The 18,489-nt window shown below is 42.2% G+C and overlaps 1 protein-coding gene across 1 annotated transcript in view; it reads right to left on the bottom strand.

The window, feature by feature from the left end:
* LOC124011234 (low-density lipoprotein receptor-related protein 1B-like) overlaps positions 1-18,489 on the bottom strand; it is a 196,180-nt gene that overhangs the window by 137,790 nt on the left and 39,901 nt on the right. The window contains exon 2 of the mRNA XM_046324387.1: positions 18,287-18,424. Coding sequence (XP_046180343.1) covers positions 18,287-18,424 — 138 coding nt within the window. The remainder of the gene's footprint in view (positions 1-18,286; positions 18,425-18,489) is intronic.

Here is an 18,489-nt window from a genome sequence, read left to right as displayed (position 1 = left end):
TTCTCTCTCTTGCCCCAGAATATGACCAAATCCTCAGAGTCGGAGGGAGGCTGCGCCAAGCAGAAGTCTTGGATCCCGATGCCAACCACCCAATTATCCTTGACTCCAGACACCCTATAATGAGAGGCTTCTCCACCCAGGGCCAGAGAGAGTCTATGGGGAGATGACGTGGAAGTACTGGATACTTGGAGGACAAGGAGCCATTCGTAAGCACCAATACGCCTGCGTGGAATGTCAGAGATGGTGGGCCGGAGTCACTGTGCCCAAAATGCAGATTTACCCCCTGCTCGCTTGCGCCTCCTCAAACCATCCTTCTGGTCAACAGGAGTAGATTGCTTTGGCCCCTTGACGATCAGTGTTTGTGAACTAGATTTGTCCACCTGAACCTACTGGAGAGTTTGGATACTAAAGCCTTCCTCATGGCCCTACGGCGGTTTATCCCCCGACGGGGGAAACCCTATGAGATCATGGCTGACAGGGGCACAAACTTCAAGGCAGGAGAAGCCAGGTTGGAGGAAGTCTTCCAAGCCATGGAACCCAGCCTCCAGGATCATCTGATGGACCAACAAATATCATTCAAATTCAACCCTCCAGGAGCACCTCATTTTGGAGGAACATGGGAGCGAGAGGTCAAATTTGTAAAGACAACCTTACGAGTCGTCCGGGGGATCAAACTGTCAGTGAAACTGTCTTGCGGACTGTCCTGATAGAGGTGGAAGGGATACTGAACACCAAACCCTTGGGATATCGCTCTGCAGGCATTGCTGACCCCAATCCGGTTACACCGAATATGCTCTTGATGGGACGCCGAGAGGCGTAACTTCCTCAAGCCACGTATGCTGATAGCAACCTCGTTGGCAGACACCGGTAGCGGGCCCGATTCATTTGGGATTACCTACCAAGCCTAGAGCACAGAGGGAAATGGCGGAGAGAAATGGCCAGTCTGGAAGTAGTAATGATAGTGGACCCTCAGCTGCCTCGAGCCTCCTGGCCGATGGGCAGGAGGCTAAGACTAAGACTATGCCTATGACTATGTCACTAAGACTATGCCAGGGACCGATGGTCATGTTAGATTAGTGGAGATCCAGGTAAAGAACCGGACATACAGTATATCCGGCCAGTCGCCTGACCGACAGAGGACGGGGAGCAATGAGCCATTTTGAAGAATGTGGAATTTAACAAATTCCCGGGGTGGCTGTAGAAAAGGACCATTGAGTTGGTGGAAGAATCCTTTATTTCATGGCCACTTACTCAGCTGGGCCAGAGGTGCTTTGATTAGGTCAGGTGGAAATGTCCGACAGATCTCAACTCCATAAAAGGAGGAAATCGCCATCGCCTGATCTCCCTACTTTCTCTTCCTTCACTGTCTAATCCAGAAATTCTGTGCGTCCATGAATCCGCGTAAATCCACCGAATCTGTTACCTTTCATCTGAACTATCTGTTGCGATCGGGAGAGTGGGCCATCAGTTATTGTTTATAGTTATTACCGCGGAGCGCGGCTTGGAGCACACGCTTCAGACCTATTGTGTAATGTGAATGATCAATGAGCCCTACTGATCATCACAGGCCAATTAATCCATCGATATATGGTTAATATGTAATGAAATTACATGTACACATGAAGACACTTGAAAGGGTGAAATATGAAACGTCATTGTTTGCTGAACTGATCGATTCTGATATCAAACTAATTGTGATTATAGATTGAATAACCGATCACTGTTTGTATTATTCTTCTCATGATTATGATAAATAGTTACGAGCCTAAATGACTTAAGGATGATTCCTATTGACTTCTTAATGAAGTGGATTGCTGAATTCCCTAATTATGTTAATACTGAATGATTGTTATGACTTGATCTTTGTGATTATGAATTTGATTGGATACCTGTTATTCTATTTCCTTTGTTATGCAGCACAGACTACCCATTAAATATACCACTTTATGGTTAAAGGAATTCCTGCCTCAGTCTCATCCATTCCTCTGTCACCTGACCCGTGACCACCTGTTCACCTTCCCTGTCAGTCATCCTAACTGTCCAGATACCAACACAGATTCCACTAATCTTTCAATTTGAATATGTAAATATGTTTTAGATGTGATAAATTAAAACAATGCTATTGATGCAATTGTTCACTTTACTATGCAAGACATGAAATACCACTTGTATGTACTCATTATTTTATTTACTGGTTGTTGCACTTTTGTAGGTTAGTGGCACATACTCTTGTAAGAGGATGACGGCACGTTGGCCCATGGTGGTGTTCTTCAACATCCTAGATGTGTCGGCTTATAACGTGTTTGTGGTGTGGATGGAGGTGAATCCAGGCTGGAAGCAGGGGAAATTCTTCAAGACGAGACTATTCCTAGAAGAGCTGGGGAAAGCCATGGTGGCATTCCTCATTCAAAGGTGCCAACATCTTCCTCCAACACCATCCTCTGCTGGATTGGTGAGAGATATACAAGGGCCAGAAGCAAGATCATCCACCACCAGAGACAAAAGAGACAAAAGGAAGCTGTGTAATCTTTGTGCACCAAGAGATCTCAAAACAAGCATTATGTGCCATAAATGTACTGCATATATTTGTAATGCACATGCAACAACCACCAGGTATTGTCCAACATGTGCATGAGAACACACAAAATGTAACCACCATTGATTGACAGAATGTGAATTTTTAAAATGTTTTTGTTATTGTTAGTAATACTGTCATTGTTACTGTTGTTCTTTAATGTGTTCAGGCATACATGTTTTCATGTGTAGTTTTGGGCCCATGTCCTTTCTTTACCAATCAAATCATACCGGTTAGTTTTGACCAGGAACACAACAGATGTTATTTTGTGCCACTATTTAAACATTTGAAATGGTTTCAAATCAAATGTCCTTGTTAAACTTTGCCACAAAGGAGTCGGTGATAAATAGCACAATATGTTTAATCTGAGTATTTGTTATACTCAAAATAATCCTTACATGATGCTTTTTTTAAATTCTGAAACCAATTGTATGAGCTCAGGTCAATGAGGCCTACAGGCCATAAATAGTTAAAAATGTATAATGTTCACAATAAGTTAAGTTGATAAAAAGATCTAACACAACATTAGGTGATAATATATGTGTTATTATGGATTTATAACTAGCTATAATGAGGCGGTCATTTTGGCCCGGGAACACAGAATTAATTAACATGAAACAAACACAAACAGGAAGGTGAACTCACTCACTGATCTCTTATGATTAGTTGCTAATGTCCCATCTGCTATTGTCATCCTCAGACCATAAATAAGGCCACTCATGCCAACAGAAACAACCCAAGATGAGGAGCTGAGTGGAGCTAAACAGTCTTTTGTATCCAATCACAGTGTTTGTACAGTATACTCTTATTTTTAAGAGACTGTTTTAGGGCCCATAGACTTAAGGAGTAACTTAAAGATAATGCATCCCCGTCCCTTTACAGAAGTTAAAATTTGTCTTATTGGACCATTATTTACATCACAGCAGATGATTGGTCAATCTGGATGTATTTGCTACAACGTCTTATGCTCTAACGGTACAGCATAAAGCAGTAAACAAACTTCTCTACTTGTCATCTTTCTTCTATTTGTCATGCATTAACAAAATAGATGTGTATATATTCCTTCGGATCACCTCTCTACACGACAGGATCCATTAAGTGCTCTGTCTGTAGCCTCACTGACTCTTTAAATTGGCGGTTTGTTCCACGTCTTTTAATAAAATGGCAGTTTATTCTTGTCTTTGTACGTTCCTATTCTTAACTCTATTCTGTGAATGCAGTATTTATTCAACTGCTTTGTATTCATCAGAGGAGAAACCGGGTGAGAAAACAGGGAAAAGGGGGCAGAGCGGAATACTGTAGTTGATTATTTCCACTGGGAGATGAGAGTTCACAGTGAGGCTTTTTATAAATCTCTTTTCTGCAACACCTGCAACGTTTTTTTGTTGTGTTTTAAGTGTTTCACAGAACAAGTAAGACATATAGCAGCCTTCAAGGTTAAGTTATAAAACGTTGTATACTTTGTAGGCTTTGTACAATATCCATTGCTGTTTATGAAACATTTATCATAGCTTCCTGTAATTATTGCATCATTCTGTTAACAAAGTCAGAGTGAGATTTTGCTAAAGACGTTTCCTTGAAAGAAGTAGCCTAGTCCTAAAAATAGTCCTCAGTATCATGAAAATGGTAATGTGATTGCAGTGTCATAGCACATGATGAATCATTCAAACGATCAAAGACGCTGTTCAGGTTTGTAGAACAGTCTTTTATACTAAGCTTGATTGAGGACTCTTTAGCCTTGTTCACACCGTAGGACTTAACGCTCAAATCCTTTTTGTTTTTCAAATAAGTTTAGGAGTACTGACTGTCCAAACAGCAAGTTACAAGTGACCACGTCAGATTTGCGTGTTTTCAGACAGCAGTCATTTGCTGAGTTGACTACACTTGTTGTCATAGTTACTATGGGTGTGTGCACAGTGGTGTAGGCTGATTGGTGGTGGTGCTTGCTATCCTATCACTCAGAAGTTATGTAGCAAACTAAGGTAACAACAATAGCTGACATGGACGTTTCCCAGTTACTTTAAATGTTCAACATCATAGTGTAAGAACATATGTAAAGCCTCAAAGGATAAAATGATCCAACTGTAACGTCGTTCTTCTGTTGTATGAAGAGAGTCAGACCGAAATGCAGCGTGTAGGTTACCCATGACTTTAATGAAAATAATTGCGGTACATGAAATAACTGTATATGAAAACAACAAACGAAACGTGAAACCTATTACAGCCTATCTGGTGACTACAACACTAAGACAGGAACAAACACCCACAAAATACAACGCGAAAGTCAGGCTGACTAAATACGGTTCTCAATCAGAGACAACGACAAGCACCTGACTGATTGAGAATCGCCCCAGGCAGCCAAGCCTAACTAGACACACCCCTAATCAGCCGCAATCCCAAATAATACAAACCCCAATACGAAATACAACATATAAACCCATGTCACACCCTGGCCTACCCAAACATATAACAAAAACACAAGATACAATGATCAAGGCGTGACACCAACTTTAAAACAAGTCCTTTTTGGCTAGCCACAGCAGTCAACTAGTTAGCGAGGTAGCTGTTTAGCTTTCTAGCACATTCATAAAAGTATTTGTGAACAATAAACTAGCTATTTAGCTACAGAAAACTGTCAACAGAGTAGATAAAAAGCAACAAGATGTGCCAAATAACAGTATAAAAACCACTTGAGGGCAAATAAATCAGATTGGACCATTCAGACAAGTCGCATGAATAGGAATCAGATTTGAATCTGATTTCAAACCACCTACGAAGATGGTTTGAAATATGTCTTGAAATATCCAATTACATGTGCTTTTTGGCAGTTCCGACTGCAGGATTGGCATCTGTCACGCCCTGACCTTAGAGAGCCGTTTTATTTCTTTATTTGGTTAGGTCAGGGTGTAATTTGTGGGCATTCTATGTCTTCTATTTCTTTGTTTTTGGCCGAGTGTTGTTCCCAATCAGAACCAGCTGTCTATCGTTGTCTCTGATTGGGAATCATACTTAGGCAGCCTTTTACCCACCTACTGTTGTGGGTAATTATTTATTTTCTATGTGTTTGTGTGCGCCACGGTTGCGTCACGTTCGGTTTCTGTTTACCTGTTTTTTTGTGAAAGTCACTTTATTTAAAAAAATGGAATTACACGCACGCTGCGCCTTGGCTCATCTATGACAGGGGGTTTGAAGACAGTGAACGTGACAGAATCACTTAACTTCTTCGAGATAGGAGGCGCTCTTAATTTTTGGATAAAAAACGTTCCCGTTTTAAACAAGATATTTTGTCGCGAAAAGATGCTCGACTATGCATGTAATTGACAGCTTTGGAAAGACAAAACTCTGACGTTTCCAAAACTGCAAGGATATTATCTGTGAGTGGCCCAGAACTAATGCTACAAGCGAAACCAAGATGAAATTTCATACAGGAAATGGTCCAGATTTTGAATGCGCTGTGTTCCAATGTCTCCTTATATGGCTGTGAATGCGCCAGGAATGAGCCTGCACTTTGTCGTTTCCCAAGGTGTCTGCAGCATTGTGACGTATTTGTAGGCATATCATTGGAAGATTGACCATAAGTGACTACATTTACCAGGTGTCCACACGGTGTCCTCCGTCAAAATTATTGCGTAATCTCCAGCTCCATGCACGTTTCCATTTTCTTCAGAGGAGAAAGTCAACTGCCACGAATGATTTATCATCGATAGATATGTGAAAAACACCTTGAGGATTGATTCTAAACAACGTTTGCCATGTTTGTCGATATTGAGTTAATTTGGAAAAAAGTTTGCGTTGTAATGACAATTTTCGGGGTTTTTCTTACCCAAACATGATGAACAAAACGGAGCGATTTGTCCTACACAAATAATCATTTTGGAAAAACTGAACATTTGCTATCTAACTGAGTCTCCTCATTGAAAACATCTGAAGTTCTTCAAAGGTAAATTATTTTATTTGAATGCTTTTCTTGTTTTTGTGAAAATGTTGCATGCTGAATGCTAGGCTTAATGCTATGCTAGCTATCAATACTCTTACACAAATGCTTGTTTAGCTATGGTTCAAAAGCATATTTTGAAAATCTGAGATGACAGTGTTGTTAACGAAAGGCTAATCTTGAGAGCAAATATTTATTTCATTTCATTTGCGATTTTCATGAATAGTTAACGTTGCGTTATGGTAATGAGCTTGAGGCTATAAATAGGATCCCAGATACGGGATTGCTCGTCGCAACAGGTTAAACTGCCAGTATGAACAAGGCTTTATTGTAATGACGGAATTCAATTCAATTCTTTTGCTGCTATATATAATATAGATATTTAAACATTATGATTGATTCATAATGAGGACATATTGTCAACATACATTAACTATACAAAATAAAGAATAAAAAAATGTAGACAAAATAAAAGTTGTTCTTTGTCCTTCTTGAGCCACCGTAGTAACAACATAACCAGAAATACTTCCTCAAAATAGTCAGAATTATTCTAAAATACACTACAGTGGCTTGCGAAAGTATTCAGCCCATGGGCATTTTTCCTATTTTGATGCCTGACAACCTGGAATTAAAAATATATTTTTTGGGGGGTTTGTATCATTTGATTTACACAACATCCCTACCACTTTGAAGATGCAAAATATTTTTCTAGTGAAACAAACAAGAAATAATACAAAAAAGAGAACTTGAGCGTGCATAAAAATTCCCCCTCCCAAAGTCAATACTATGTAGAGGAACCTTTTGAAGCAATTACAGCTGCAAGTCTCTTGGGGTATGTCTCTATAAGCTTGGCACTGGGATTTTTGCCCATTCAAGGCAAAAGCTCCTTCAAGTTGGATGGGTACAGCGATCTTTATGTCATACGATAGATTCTCAATTGGATTGAGGTCTGGGCTTTGCCTAGGCTATTCCAAGACATTTAAATGTTTCCCCTTAAACCACTCAAGTGTTTCTTTAGCAGTATAATCAGGGTCATTGTCCTGCTGCATGATGAATCTCCATCCCAGTCTCAAATCTCTGGAAGACAGGAAACAGGTTTCCCTCAATAATTTCCCTGTATTTAGCGCCATCCATCATTCCTTCAATTCTGACCAGTTTCCCAGTCCCTGACGACTAAAAACATCTCCACAGCATGATGCGCCACCACCAAGTGATGATATTCTCGGGGTGATGATAGGTGTTGGATTTGAGCCAGACATAGCGTTTTCCTTGGACAAAAAGCTACAAATAAGTATTTCTTTTTTCATTTCACTTCACCAATTTGGACTATTTTGTGTATGTCCATTACATGAAATCCAAATAAAAATCCATTTAAATTACAGGTTGTAATGCAAAAAAAATTGAAAAATGCCATGGGGGATGAATACTTTTGCAAGGCACTGTATATACAGTGCATTCGGAAAGTATTCAGACCCCTTGACTTTCCACATTTTTTTACGTTACAGCTTTATTCTAAAATAGATTAAATAGTTGTTTTCCCCTCATCAATATACACACACAAAAAAAAAAAAAATTCTACAGTGCAGGTTGCAAAGGGAGGTAATATAGCTTTCGTAGCCTGACTTAGTGTCGCCTATGTGTTTTTTTGCAAACCAATGTCACGCCCTGACCTTAGAGAGACGTATTATTTCTCTATTTGGTTAGGTCAGGATGTGATGTGGGGTGGGCATTCTATTTTGTTTTCTATGTTTCTTTATTTCTATGTTGTGGCCAGGTATGGTTCTCGATCAGGGACAGCTGTCTATCGTTGTCTCTGATTGGGAATCATACTTAGGAAGCCCTTTTCCCTCCTTTCAATGTGGGTAGTTAAACTTTGTTTGTGGCACTATAGCCCTGTAAGCTTCACGGTTGTTTCTTTCGTTTGTTGTTTTTTTGGTGCCATTTTAAAAGAAAATAACATTTACGCTCACCACTTCTTTTGACAGCCGTGACAACCAAAGAGATATTGTTTTGCTTGCCATTATAACACAAGACTACAGTCAGTGACATCAAGTATTATTATGGTGGTATTGCAAGGTCTTGCACAAACAGCATTTTCAAATTTCATATATACATTTGGGTTGTGAAGCTGTTGTTTAGAATGCTATTTCAATATAGAAACGTAATAACCCAATGTAATAACAGGTTTTCCTCCATAATCATGCATGCCAATTGAAAAACACAATGCTTGTCATTTGGCACAGCAATCACAATAAATATATTCAAAACTATGTACAACCATAACATTAGTGTACTAAATACTTATTCCTCCTACACTGCAGCTATTGGGTTACAGTCTAAAGTAAGACACCACAGCCAATTAAAGGACTGGTTCCTCTAGGACAGGTATTCCCCCCAGGGGTGCGTGCAAATTCAGTCAGGGGTACGCCAAATGAAAATGTAATTCCCATTAATTTTTTTAACCACATTTTCAAACAGTCCATTTATATGGGGCTATACATTTGGGTGAGTTTTTTTTCTTCCCTGAGTAGCCTCATTTCACTGCCCATTTTTTTTAACCATCTAGCGAAATAACAACACAATGTCCAATACAGGTAGCCAAGTAAATTAATTGACATCCAATCACATTAACCACTACTCTCTAGCAGGAATTCCACTAACGGTCCATATGTTGCCAAATGAGCTGCTGCTCATTCAGTTTGCTCTAAAATTGAAAAATGGTTTTAAAAAAGTAAGGCCCGCACCCATAGACACATACCAGCTCTACTGGTAGTATGGCTACTATCAGCAGTACTGCACCTGCACCTGTTGATGACACAAGTTGTTCTGCATCCACGAGCACATCCAATGCTAGCATCAGTAATTCTACATTTGTTGTTAGCCCAGCTAGCATGGACACTGACAGTTGTGAATCTGATGCAGCCAAAGAGCTACTGCCCCCTTACCCGGGAAAGCACCGAACAGACAGGGAAGTTGGACCATCAAAGAGGAGCAAATAAGATGTGAGTACTGCCTTTCCTCAGACACAGTGTGTTATATGTGCAAAAGTACTATCCCTCAATTTGATGAAACCTTCATTCTTACGCAGACATTCAGAAACAAAACATGCCAATGAGAAAAAGTTTTGAGCGAGGATTAAGATGACTTTTGAGTAGTAAGACATGTATAAAAGCAACAGATACTGTCATGTTTAGAGATGGATTAGATCAAGGTGCAGCGTGGTAGGCATACATAACTCCTTTTATTAAATGACACCGAAAAACCAACAAAATACAAAACAAACGTAAAGCTACATGCAGTGCAGAAACTACACAAAACATAGTCAAGATCACACAAACTAAAGGTGGAAAAAAGGCTGCCTAAGTACACACACACACACACACTCCACTGAGACACACACACACACACTCCACTGAGACACACACACACACACTCCACTGAGACACACACACACACACACTCCACTGAGACACACACACACACACACTCCACTGAGACACACACACACACACTCCACTGAGACACACACTCCACTGAGACACACACACACACACACTCCACTGAGACACACACACACACACTCCACTGAGACACACACTCCACTGAGACACACACACACACACTCCACTGAGACACACACACACACACTCCACTGAGACACACACACACACACTCCACTGAGACACACACACACACACTCCACTGAGACACACACACACACACTCCACTGAGACACACACACACACACTCCACTGAGACACACACACACACACTCCACTGAGACACACACTCCACTGAGACACACACTCCACTGAGACACACACACACACACTCCACTGAGACACACACACACACACTCCACTGAGACACACACACACACACACACACACACTCCACTGAGACACACACACACACACACACACACACACACACACTCCACTGAGACACACACACACACACTCCACTGAGACACACACACACACACTCCACTGAGACACACACACACACACTCCACTGAGACACACACACACACCACTGAGACACACACACACACACTCCACTGAGACACACACACACACACTCCACTGAGACACACACACACACACTGAGACACACACACACACTCCACTGAGACACACACACACACACACACACACACTCCACTGAGACACACACACACACTCCACTGAGACACACACACACACTCCACTGAGACACACACACACACACTCCACTGAGACACACACTCCACTGAGACACACTGAGACACACACACACTCCACTGAGACACACACACACACTCCACTGAGACACACACACACACTCCACTGAGACACACACACACACTCCACTGAGACACACACACACACTCCACTGAGACACACACACACACTCCACTGAGACACACACACTCCACTGAGACACACACACTCCACTGAGACACACACACTCCACTGAGACACACACTCCACTGAGACACACACTCCACTGAGACACACACTCCACTGAGACACACACTCCACTGAGACACACACTCCACTGAGACACACACTCCACTGAGACACACACTCCACTGAGACACACACACACTCCACTGAGACACACACACACTCCACTGAGACACACACACACTCCACTGAGACACACACACACTCCACTGAGACACACACACACACACACACACTCCACTGAGACACACACTCCACTGACACACACACCACTGAGACACACACACTCCACTGAGACACACACACACTCCACTGAGACACACACACACACTCCACTGAGACACACACACACACTCCACTGAGACACACACACAGCACTGAGACACACACACAGCACTGAGACACACACACATATACGTAGAATGTATGCACACATGACTGTAAGTCGCTTTGGATAAAAGCGTCTGCTAAATGGCATATATTATTATTATTATATATTAAGTATGATCCCCAATCAGAGACAACGATAGACAGCTGCCTCTGATTGGGAACCATACTGACCACACACACACACACACTGAGACACACACACACACTCCACTGACACACACACACACACACTCCACTGAGACCAACAAAGAAATATAAAAACTAGAATGCCCACTCAAATCACACCCCGACCTAACCAAATAGAGAAATAAAAAGGCTCTAAGGTCAGGGTGTGATAGATACCATCAATAAGAAGGGGCTAGAAGCGTCTTATATAGTGAGCTACCGAGTGGCTAGGACAGGCACGCCCCATACTTTTGCAGAGGACTTAATTCTTCCTGCTGCTGTGGATATAGCTGGGACAATGCTGGGGGAAAAGTCCCAAAAAACTATACAGACAATGCCTTCATCAAACAACACTGTTTCACAACGCAGTGACATGGCGGGAGATGTTTTGAAATAATTATTGCGTCGCATACAAGCCAGTGACAGCTGGAGGAGTCAACAGATGTGGCGTCAGACGGGCCTGGCACAGCTACTGGTATAAGTCCATTACGTTTATGGGGGTTCAATTAAGGAAGACCTCCTCTTCTGCAAACCACTGGAAACCAGGACAGCAGGAGAGGATTTTTTAAATTACTAGACAGCTTTGTGACATTAAATGGACTTTGGTGGTCAAGATGTGTTGGTATCTGTACTGATGGCGGAAAAGCCATGACAGGGAGACATAGTGGAGTGGTAACGCACGTGCAAGCAGTTGCTCCCGACGCCACAGTGCATCATCCACCGAGAGGCTCTTGCTGCCAAAGGAATGCCTGACAGCTTAAAATATGTTTTGGACACCACAGTGAAAATGGCTAACTTTGTTAAAGCAAGGCCCCTTAACTCTTGTGTATTTTCTGCACTATCCAATGATATGGGCAGCAACCATGTAACGCCTTTACAACATACTAAAGTGCACTGGTTATCAAGGGGCAAAGTATTGACACATTGAGAGATGAGCTTAAAGTTCTCTTTACTGACCATAATTTTCACTTCTCTGACCGCGTGCACGATGACGAGTTTCTCACACAACGGGCCTATCTGGGTGATGTTATTTCTTGCCTGAATGATCTGAATCTAGGATTACAGGGAGTCTCCGCAACTATATTCAAAGTATGGGACAAAACTGAGGCTATGATTAAGAAGTTGGAGCTCTTCTCTGGACAACACACAGGTCTTTCCATCATTGTATGATTTTCTGTGTGCAATGAACTCAAGCTTAGGGACAATGTCAAATGTGATATGTTTATCTAAGCACCGGAGTGAGTTGGGTGCGCAAATACGCAGGTACTCTCCCGAAACGGATGACACAAACAATTGGATTCCTTATCCCTTTCATGCCCCGACTCCAGTCCACTTATTGATATCTGAACAAGACAGCCTCATCGAAATTGCAACAAGTGGTTCTGTGAAAATGTTATTTAATCGGAAGCCACTGCCAGATTTCTGGATAGGGCTGGGCTCAGAGTATACTGCCTTGGCAAATCACGCTGCTAAGACACTGATGCCCTTTGCAACCACGTACCGATGTGAGAGTGGATTCTTGGCCCCCTAGCATGAAAACAAATTACAGGAATATACTGTGTGTGGAAAATTATTTAAGACTGAGACTCTCTCCAATACAACCCAACATTGCAGTTATGTGCATCCTTTCAAGCACACCCTTCTCATTAACCTGTGGTGAGTTATTCACAATTTTCAATGAACAAATACAGTTATATGTAAGATGGCTAAATAAAGAGCAAATTATTGATTATTATTAGATTTTTATTTGTGCCCTGGTCCTATAGGAGCTCTTTGTCACTTCCCATGAGCCGGGTCGTGACAAACTCACTCATTCTTATGCTTATGTCACGCCTTGGTCATTGTATTTTGTGTTTTTGTTATAAGTTTGGGTAGGCCAGGGTGTGACATGGGTTTATGTGTTGGGTTCGTATTGGGGTTTTATTAGCATTGGGATTGTGTATGATTAGGGGTGTGTCTAGTTAGGCTTGGCTGCCTGAGGCGGTTCTCAATTGGAGTCAGGTGATTCTCGTTGTCTCGGATTGGGAACCGTATTTAGGTAGCCTGAGTTCACTTTGTAATTGGTGGGTGATTGTACCCGTCTCTGTGTTGTAGTCACCAGATAGGCTGTAATTAGTTTCACGTTCCGTTCTGTTGTTTTTGTATTTAGTTTCAGTTATTTCATGTACCGCGTTTTTCCATTCATTAAAGTCATGAGTAACCAACACGCTGCATTTCGGTCCGACTCTCTTCTTTCAACAGACGAACGCCGTTACAGCTTAAAACATTTATTGTATAGTGTGTGTGGCAGGCTTACAATGATGGCAAAATAACAGAGTCCGTTGACCCTGGTGCTTGAGGGGGGTGTGCAGCTGGAGGTTGAATGTTTGAAGGGGTATGGGACTATAAAAAGTTTGGGAACCACTGCTCTAGAGTGATGAATCATGCTTCACCATCTGGCAGTGAGACGGACGAATCTGGGTTTGGCGGATGCCAGGAGAACACTAACCTGCCCGAATGCATAGTGCCAACGGTAAAGTTTGCTGGAGGAGGAATAATGCTTTTTCATGGTTCTGGCTAAGCCCCTTAGTTCCAGTGAAGGTAAATCTACAACATACAATGACATTCTAGATGATTCTGTGCTCTTGTGGCTGAATGGAAGCAAGTCCCTGCAGCAATGTTCCAACATCTAGTGGAAAGGTTTCCCAGAAGATGGGCGGCTGTTATAGCAGCAAAGGGGGGGGGACCAACTCCATATAAATGTCCACATACTTTTGGTCATGTAGAGTAGATCAAGAAATCTGTCATTCATTTGGAAGTTTTTGCAGAGGAGTTGCGCAATTTTATAGCTAAGATGTTTGGTGCAGTATTTCTCAAGTGGAGAAATGTGCATGAAAACACTTCATGTTGCCACTGCTACTAGGAGTATTACTATTGACCAAAGTGGCGTAGACTTCAGGTTAAGGAACTTCAAATTGCCTAAAAAAACGTGTTTCCACCAACAGATGAAAAGTTATTTCCCCAATAATCACCCAATTAAATCACCAGTTAACTTTTTAAATTATTTAAATGTTTTTTTGAGTTTACGGCACCTGGTATTCCCAGGGGGTCTCCTGTCACAGTACTAACCAGGCCCAATCCCGAACAGCCATGTTTAGGGTGGTATGGCCACAAGTGTATTTTTTTACACCATTTCCTCCCCAAATTAGATCCCTTGGCTCATTTCTGCAACTCCTCAACGGGCTCCGGAGAGGCAAAGGTCGAGTCACACATCCTGCGAAACATGACCCGCCTGGCCGCCTACTTGTTATCACACTGATCTCTTAACCCAGATGTCAGCTGCACCAATGTGCCAGAGGAAACACCGTTTGACTGACGACCAGAGTCAGCCTGCAGGCCACCGGCCTTGTCACAAGGAGACGCCAGAGCCTGATGAGCCAAGGAAATCTCCGCTACCCCGGATGGCGCTGGGCCAATTGTGTGCCGTCCCATGAGGATCGAACCCCAGACTGTAGTGGCGACTACACACTGTGGTCAAATCAAATCCAACTTTATTTGTCACATGCGCCGAATAAAATAAATGTAGAGTTCACCATGAAATGCTTACTTACAAGCCCTTAACCAGCAGTGCAGTTCAAGGAGAGTTAAGAAAATATTTACCAAGTAGACTCAAAAAGTAACACAATAAGAATACCAATAACGAGGCGACATACAAGGAGCATCGGTGCCGAGTGTACAGGTTAGTTGAGGTAATTTATACATTTAGCTGGGAGTGAAGTGACTATGCATAGATAATAAACAGTGAGTAGCAGCAGTGTACAAAAAGGAGGGGGGGGGGTCAATGTAAATTGTCCCGTTGGAGATTTTATTAATTGTTCAGCAGTCTTATGGCTTGGGGGTAGAGGCGGTTGAGGAGCCTTTTGGTCCTAGACTTGGCTTGGTGTGCGGTAGCAGAGAAAACAGTCTATAACTTGGGTGACCGGAGTCTCTGACAATTTTCTGTGCTTCTGACCTCTGCACCACCCAGTTTACTATTAGGCAACTAATTCATCCTCTGTTTGAATCAAGTAGTTGATGGGATCATTTTGGTGGCTAGTTTTCATTACTAATGATAGTGAAACTTTATTCACAACTTATTGTTGTTGTCATGAGACATTTATTTTGTCATCTGTATTTGTCATACATTGCAGAGTAGGAATGTCATGTTAATGTGTGCACATTCACTGTATTGCTATTTGGAATGTTTTCCAAGTCTTCACAAATAGTGATGTGTCATCAACTGTGAAACAAACTCCGATGATGGGGCCTGATCTGTCCAGCTAAGTCACACACTTTCTGATGGAGGGGATGGAGGATTCCACAATGGGATAGCTGACCATTCTAGGCAGGGTACTCCTGGAGACTGACGTTGCACCCTGGTGGGAGGATACCTTCTATGACGAGAGCACCAAGTCTCTAACGACCATGGACAAAAAGCTCATGCGGGCCCAGCAGATGGTGACCATCTTGTTGAGAGTTTAAGGTCTAATCACCTCTCTCCACATATGTCTCTGGTTCCTCTGATTGTTTTCTACAATGCAGAGTATCCACAGGGGGAACACTGTTGTGGAAACTTTTGAGAAGGTGACACTCGTGACTAGTGACTTGCATGCACTGAGGCCCAGCATGATGACTCCACGGGAGGCTGCTGAGAGGAAGACGGCTCATAATAATGGCTGAAATGGAGTAAATGGAATGATATCAAACACATAGAAACCATGTGTTTGATGTGTTCGATACCATTCCACATTTTGTTCCAGCCATTACTATGAGCCCGTCCTCCCCAATTAAGGTGTCAATGATCGGGCTGCTGATTGAGGCCTGTGGAATGTTGTCCCACCTCCTCTTCAAGGACTGTGTGAAGTTGCAGGATATTGGCGGGAACTGGAACACGCTGTCATACACGTTGATCTAAAGCATCCCAAACATGTCTGGTGAGTATGCAGGCCATGGAAGAACTGGGACATTTTCAGGTTTCCAGGAATTGTATACAGATCCTTGCGACATTGGGCTGTGCATTATCATGCTAAAACATGAGGTGATGGAGGCGGGTGAATGGCATGCCAATGGGCCTCAGGATCTCGTCACGGGATCTCTGTGCATTCAAATTGCCATTGATGAAATACAATTGTGTTCGTTGTCCATAGGCTTTACCATAACCCCACCGCCACCATGGGACACCCTGTTCACGTTGACATCACACGACGCCATACACGGTACAGTTGGAACCGGGATTCATCCGTGCAGTGCACACTTGCCCACCGAAGTCGGTTACGATGCCGAACTCGCCAGGTCAAGACCCTGGTAAGGACGACGAGAACGCAGATGAGCTTCCCTGAGACGGTTTCTGAAAGTTTGTGCAGAAATTCTTTGGTTGTGCAAACCCACAGTTTCAACAGCTGTCCAGTCTCAGATGATCCCGCAGGTGAAGAAGACGGATGTGGAGGTCCTGGGCTGGCATGGTTACACATTGTCTGCAGTTGTCAGGCCAGTTGGACGTACTGCCAAATTCTATAAAACGACGTTGGAGGAGAAAATTAACATTAAATTCTCTGGAAACCGCTCTGGTGGATATTCCTGCAGTTGGCATGCCAATTGCACACTCCCTCAAAATTTGAGACATCTTTGGCAATGTGTTGCATGACAAAACTCAAAACTCACATTTTAGAGTGGCCTTTTATTATCCCCAGTACAAGGTGCACCTGTGTAATGATCATGCTGTTTAAGCGGCTTCGTGATATGCAAAACCTGTCAGGTGGATGGATTATCTTGGAAAAGGAGAAATGCTCACTAACAGGGATGTAAACAAATTAGAGAAATAAGCTTTTTGTGTGTATGGATTATTTCTGGGATCTTTTATTTCAGCTCATGAAACATGGGACTGACACTTTACATGTTGCATTTATAATTGTGTTCAGTATAAATTATCATGTTTGGCTTGTCTCAAGAGTTCATAAAGAGCTACGAATTCTGAGATCTTCTATTGTACTGTAACTGCTCTGGATTTATTGTTACAGGGACACTGTGTTATGCTGACGGCAGATAGTTAAAACAGGAGTAACACGGGTGTGCTCTTATCATTTAGTTGATTCGATTAGAATCTTGGTGTGTTTTCCTGCACATTGTTTTAACTAGCAAAGTACAAAGAAATGTTCATTCAGGTTGGGTGTGAGTTTCTGCCTGAATCGCTTTTTTCTTTTTTAAGTCAGTGAATTTGTTCATACTTTGAGAACTTGTTAGTAAGCTCCTTAGTGTATCAAACATAGAATTTTCTCTTCGAGATTATTTTGAACCGAAGATATATGTAACCACATTAAGTCTCATTTAGCTGACAGTCATCTACTTTGTATTGTATCATGTATTTCATGTACACTGGAATTGTTTGAGCGCAAATTATGTTGTGACTTAATACATCCCGTTAGTTGAATTGAGTAAACGCATTCCTCGTTTTACAGAGTAATTAGTAGGCATATTGGTAAACACATATACACACACTACACGTATATGCTTGGGTTCCACCTTGACATCCCTGCTTGACACGATAAATGAATGCTAGAACATTGTTCGCCAGGAATAGCTATTTGTATCTGTCTCTTGATAATTGCATATCGGTGCAAAATAGACACATGTTCATTATAGTCATACTGAGAGGTAAGGCTAGATCCTCCATAGATGTACAGTGCCTCTTCCATTTATTCACATAATAATGGAGTTAATGATTATATCCACCTTAGTTTCACTCAACGACACACTCACCTCGACAGTGTACTCCTTCATCATATCCGTCCTCACAATCTCTCGCTCCATCACAAAGTTTATTGAAGTGGATGCACCTTTTGGAGCCGATGCACTGCATGTGATTCAGCAGACATCTCACCAACTCAGCTTTTGCACCTGTAAATGAGAAGAGAAAATGATTCATTTAGATTTTCCCATGATGTCAAGCACAGAGGCACTGG

The sequence above is a fragment of the Oncorhynchus gorbuscha genome, linkage group LG23 (assembly GCF_021184085.1).
Source record: "Oncorhynchus gorbuscha isolate QuinsamMale2020 ecotype Even-year linkage group LG23, OgorEven_v1.0, whole genome shotgun sequence".
In the NCBI taxonomy this organism is placed as follows: domain Eukaryota; kingdom Metazoa; phylum Chordata; class Actinopteri; order Salmoniformes; family Salmonidae; genus Oncorhynchus; species Oncorhynchus gorbuscha.
This window is presented reverse-complemented; position numbering and strand designations above follow the sequence as displayed.